The 5,786-nt window shown below is 45.7% G+C and overlaps 1 protein-coding gene across 1 annotated transcript; it reads left to right on the forward strand.

Moving 5' to 3' along the window:
- Window positions 1-332: 332 nt before the first annotated feature.
- Window positions 333-4,159, forward strand: LOC118830510 (GTP-binding protein Di-Ras2-like). The gene has a single exon (XM_036737333.1). The coding sequence runs from the start codon at window positions 453-455 to the stop codon at window positions 1,119-1,121; it is 669 nt and encodes a 222-aa protein (XP_036593228.1). The 5' UTR covers window positions 333-452; the 3' UTR covers window positions 1,122-4,159.
- The last annotated feature ends 1,627 nt before the right edge of the window (window positions 4,160-5,786 follow it).

Consider the following 5,786-nt stretch of genomic DNA (forward strand, 5'->3'; position numbering starts at 1 on the left):
CAGTCCGCTACGAAAACAGAGCCTCTTCACCGTCATGTCCGTCTGCTAAGTGAACTAAGGCTTCAGAACCCCGTAGGTGGGACAGAGCCCTCCGGATCCAGGGATCCGTGAACCTCGAAACAGTAGAGATGAGAAGAAAAGAAGGAAAGAAGGAAAGAGGGAGGAGGTAAATGGGAGGGGCGAAGAGGAGGTAAATGGGAGTGGGGAGGCTTTTTAAGTAATGCATTTTCTTTTAACCAATAGTAGCCCTCGGTCTGGGTCTCCTCCCAGAGCCATTACTGGCCAATACATATTATAAAAGCAGGCTAGCAGGGATCGAACACTTTAAAGAAGGGAAGTAGGTCAAAATAATAATTTGCTTTCTTGTGATACCCCTAGCGTCGAGATTCACTCAGGTGTCGCCACAGTCCATGCAGGTCTATCCTTCGTAGGTCCCCTTATCCTCCGACAGTATGGCCCTGAACCCAGACAAGCCCCAGTCCAGCGTGCGCCTGGTTTTCTTTGGCGCGGCTGGCGTGGGCAAGACTGCGCTGATCCAGCGCTTCCTGGCGGACACGTTTGAGTCTCAGCACAAGCGCACGGTGGAGGAACTGCACTGTCTCGAGTATGAGCTGGACGCGCAGCGGGTGCGCGTGGAGATCATGGACACGAGCGGCAGCTATTCCTTCCCGGCCATGAGGCAGCTGGGGATCCGCCGCGGGGACGCCTTCGCCCTCGTCTACTCGCTGCAGGATCCTGAGTCCTTCCAGGAGGTGCGGCGGCTGCGCGCCGAGATCCTGGAGACCAAGGGCGAGGCGCCCAGCCCGCCGCCCATCGTGGTAGTGGGCAACAAAAGCGACCTGGCGCCCAGCGGAAGCTTCCCCGACGCTGTGATGGCCGCCGTGGAGCTCGAGTGGGGCGGCATCTACCTCGAGGCGTCCGCCAAGCGCGGAGAGAATGTGCTGAGCCTCTTCCAGGAGCTCCTGCAGCTCGTGCACCTGCCCAGCCGCCTCAGCCGCCTTAGCCCGGTGCTGCGCCATCGCCGACTGACTTTCCCTGGAGGAGCGCCAGATGGGGCGGTGGGGACCGTTTCCACGTCTCGATCAGCGATGCGCAAGCGCCACAGTTGTGCAGTGTCTTAGCGCTCGGGAGTCCACTTTCTCCGAGCCCCCCAAACCTAGCGAAAGAAAGCGCAACCCCGGCTTAGTGCCCTTCCCTTTCTTTCTCGGTTCTCTCCACCACTTCGGTTCAGACTCTTGAACCCTGGCTGAAACTGCTGCTGCGGGTATCCTGCCACTACTAAGTCGCCTCTCCCCGTAAGGGGCGCAGCTGAGCTGTTTCCTAAGAGGTCCCCGTGGGACTAAGTACCGGGATTGGCCGAAGGCCGCGTGCCTTGGGCGGTGCGGGATATGCGTCCATCGTGCCAACGTTCTTGTTCAAGAATGGGCAGGGTGGAAACTGGGTGCCAAGTGTGAATAACTCGAAGGTCCTGCAGGTGCTGGTCTGTACTGCAGTGTGCTCTCTACTCCAGGAATGGGTGCTGCTGGACTGTTGTGGTGGACGTTGGTCCCACAGAAGGCTTCGAGACTGTAACTCGAACGTCTCCCATGCAATTAAATTGGGGGCACATTGAGAGATTGTGGAGTAGAAGATTCCTTCCAGCTCCAAATCCTATCACGCTATGACTATGCGAAGCTCTTTACTTGGCCATACAGTGGAAAGTGCCTGATAATGCCAGGCCTCTGAAAAATAGCATCCATGGTAAGCTGCCAAGGCCAAACTGAATCGCTCCGCTTGCAAAGTCGGCCCGGACCGCAGGAGGGGGCATGTTAGCTTCTAGGGGCTCCATGAACAGTTGTTTTCTTCTACCCCACATTCCCTCGGTGCCACAGTTTACTCTTGCACCTGCAGCACTTCCTAAGCATTCTCATTGTTTTAGCTTCCTGAGTAAATCCGTCAGGGGCAAGGACTGGCTATTGTATAGTTCATGTGTGTGTGTATGTACACACATATGTACATACATGTGTACGTATCTGTGTACATATGTACATACACATATGCATATATATTTGGTATACAAATTTGGTTCGTCCAATTCAGGACCGTGTTGCTGAGGTTGGGTGTAAATATTTGTAAATAAATTTCTATTAACCACGGTAAAGGAATTCCCTCCTTCAGTTAAAGTCTGATTACATAGCTAAAATTTACTATGGGTTTCCTACACATTACCTTATTCAGATCCTCATAACAACACTGTGAGGTAAGTGCTATCACACGCCCCTTTACAATTGAGGAAACAGGCTCTTTCTCCTGCTCATAACAACTTGGTAGTTTCTGAGATGGAATTTGAACTCTGTTCTTTTTTATTTTTTTTCTTAGAGGGGCCAGGGCAATTGGGGTTAGGTGACTTGCCCAAGGTCACAGAGCTAGTAAGCTTGTCAAGTGTCTGAGGTCACATTTGAACCCAGGCCCTCCTGACTCAAGGTCCGGTGCTCTACTCACTGCACCACCTAGCTGACCCGACCTCTGTTCTTCTTGACACCAAGGGGAATGCTTTATTACTGAAGACAAATCATTAGCATACTTTAGCTATTTCTTTATTTCATTTGATCCTCAAAACCACTTCGTAAGGCCAGCGATGCAAATGCAGTTATCCTTATTTTACAGACAAGGCAACCGAGGCTCTAATGTTAAATGACGTGATAATACTATTAGAACCACGACTTGAGCTCAGGACTTCTGACTCTAGATCTTCAGCAACTTAGTAATTTGGCCTAGTTCAGTTCAGTCGGGGGTTTTTTCAGTCATGTCCGACTCTTTCTGAAAACCCATTTGGGGTTTTCTTGGCAAAAATACAGGAGTAGTTTGCCATTTCCTTCTCCAAATTTTGCATAAGGTAAAGTCTAACACTATGCAAATGCATGAAATAAAAGTTCTTCATCACCTTAAGATTTTGGGGGGGGAGGGAGGAGAATGAGGTAAAGTAAAACATAGAGAAATAGTCCACATGTTTATAGTCCTTTAAGAAAAAGCAAGAAGAAATTCCTAATAAGGCACAGTGGCATGGTAGAGTGAATTAGGAAGATGGGGGTTCAAATTTGGCCTCAGATCTATACTAGCGGTGGGACCACGTGTTTAGCCCTTCTGAACTGCCCTCCTATGTAAAACGGGAATGATAGCACCTACTTCACAGAGTTGTGAGGCTCAAATGAGGCAATGTATATAAAGTTCATTGTAAAACTTTTAACTATATGGCCATTATAAGTTTTTCAGTAAAGGAACATAGGTAGGTGCTCTATAGAACCCTGAAAAAGGAGGACCTGCAAAAGCAAGCCACTGTTAACACTGTTCCTGTCTTTCCCCTTTACCTTCAAAGATTCAAAAAGTTTGGAGGTTTAAGTTGTTTAAAAAGAGGTTTTTTTCAGGCCTAAGAAAAGAATGGTTTTTGTTATTAGCTTGCTAGCTACTAAGTATAAACAATCCCCCCAAATAAATTTGTTAGCTTTACAGGAAATCACCAGGACTCTGTTACATCCGGCCATACATACAGTTCTAGTTACTAAAGCCTATTTTGTCCTTACTTACAAAGCCAAAGGGAAGGGAAGTACCACCCACCCACCCATATTTCCACTTCTTTCTTCCCAGTCTGGTCTCTTGTTTATTGATCTGAACTATGACCATTTTAGGGTTAATCATTCTTAAAGCAGACACTAAAAACAGGGGTATCACAACTATTAACACAAAGGGATCACAAATTAAATTAGTTAATTTTTAAACATTTGTCAAACCAAGTGCTGTTCACAACGATCTATGTTGTATTTGTGTGTGACCTGGTAAGCATCAAAGCCCATTTCACTTTCAGAAATTTCTGCTTTTTTGGTCAGACAGAAATATCCAAGGACTAAATACATTCTACAAGGACCCTTGGTTTGAATCTGGTCTCAAAAGCCAATTCTGTTCTTTTAACCACTTGGGGTCTTTATGAGGCCAAAAAAAAAGTAATAATAAGTGGGGGGAAATGCTGGCCTCTATCTAAATGGTGGGGGTGGGGTGATAGTGTACTTTATCTCCATAACTGTTCCCCTGTTTTAACTGTTCTGAAGACTTTGCTTATCTGTTCCTAACTGTGTGTCTTAACCTCTTATGATTCAGTTACCACTCTTTTTTTAAATAAAATTTTTATTGATATCTTTTGTTTTCTTTTTATCACCAGAATTTCTCCCAGGATCCTTTCTTCCCCTTTCCCATCCCCCCAAGCCATCCCGTATAACAAGTGATAATTTTAAAGGAAAAAAAAAAGGAAGAAAGAGAAAAAAAATCCGCAAAATTGATTCATGTATTGGGAAAGTCTGAAAAAATGCAGTATACCACACTCATGGACCTCTTACCTCTGCAAAGGAGTTGGGTGGGTGTATAAAAATAGTTATTCTTAACCATCACCTTTATTTCTACATATATTCTTCCCTACTCCATGACAAAATGGATAATACTAAATGTAATATTAACTGCCACTATGTCTTAACCATCCTAGCAATGTCAAAATTCCTTGCATTCATGCATTGAGCCACAGCTCAAATCCCCACCCTAGGACCTTTCCTTGTAGACACAACCAGCTTGAGCCTGACAATAGCCCCTAATGCCCTTACCCCTTCCATTGGGATTCATGGCATGAAGGGCAAAACAGCCAGAACAAAGCCATTTGCCTTCCGCAGATTGCAGAGGGTGGCTGGCATCTCAGGACTGGGCCTTGCTATCTCATACTACCTCCTTTCCCTCTGTGAGAGCATAAGGACCTTTTTCATGGGTCTCTGGGTTGGGAAATCCATTGTGCTCTACACTTGAGGGACATCCTCCAGGGTGACCAGTTTGCTGCCCTCTTATCTCAATTAAAGATGCTTTATTCCTTCACTTATGACTTTAATTTATTTCAGGACTTGACATTAAATGGTGGTAGTGGTGGGATTCATTGAATATTGTCTTTCATGGTCCAAGGAGTGAGCTTCTGGCCACCCAGGTACCATCATGGGCCCCTTCTACCCAGTCCCCAAGCCTCCTCCCTATTGGACCAGTAAATACCTAATTTTTAATTTTTGACCAGTGGAATGGATCCTTTTTCTACCTCAATTTTTATTAAGCCTTGATCACTGAATGGGTGTTGCCTCACTTGAACTGAGACCTTTTAAAAGACCGTATCTTGAAAAGGCCAAGGCCTCCCACTGCATCCAGGGCCATCTCCACTTGTCCTGATCTGTATCTGTCCACTGGACCCAGATGGCTCCAGAGGAGAAAGTGTGGCTGGTGACTTTGCACAGCCCTCCCTCACTTAAATCCAGTTCTTCTGCATGTCATGGCATCACCTCCCTGATGTCTTGGTCCTCTTCGAGAAGAAAGACACAGCAGCAAGCAGCAATCTAATCACAGCTGAATCCAAACTCCCATCTTTTTAAGTTGAGTCACCTCTTTAATTGGGAATTGGTAAAAAAAAAAAAAAAAAAAAAAAAAACAAACCCATGCACAACTAATTTGGGGTCCACCTTACCTGATTCCCCAAAATGGACTTCAGTCAGTCAAATAGCTTTGCAGTATGATTTGAATACTTGCAAGTTTTCGGAACATTGGCAAATATTGACAAAATCTGATCCCTGAAACTGCTGGCCCCAATGGGGTCATTTGACAGAGATAAAGTTAGCTACTTAAAAATGGACTCATTTTAACATGGCTGTTAAAAGTCATTAAGAGGGAAGCAGAATCTAGGCTTTCGTCCTCCAAGAAAATATTGAAAAAAATTCTAAATTCAAAAAGAGGCT

Source organism: Trichosurus vulpecula, chromosome 9 (genome assembly GCF_011100635.1).
Source record: "Trichosurus vulpecula isolate mTriVul1 chromosome 9, mTriVul1.pri, whole genome shotgun sequence".
Taxonomy (NCBI): Eukaryota; Metazoa; Chordata; class Mammalia; order Diprotodontia; family Phalangeridae; genus Trichosurus; species Trichosurus vulpecula.

Coding starts and splice junctions, on each gene's coding strand:
- LOC118830510 (XM_036737333.1), top strand. CDS start 453: ATGGCCCTGAACCCAGACAAGCCCCAGTCCAGCGTGCGCCTGGTTTTC.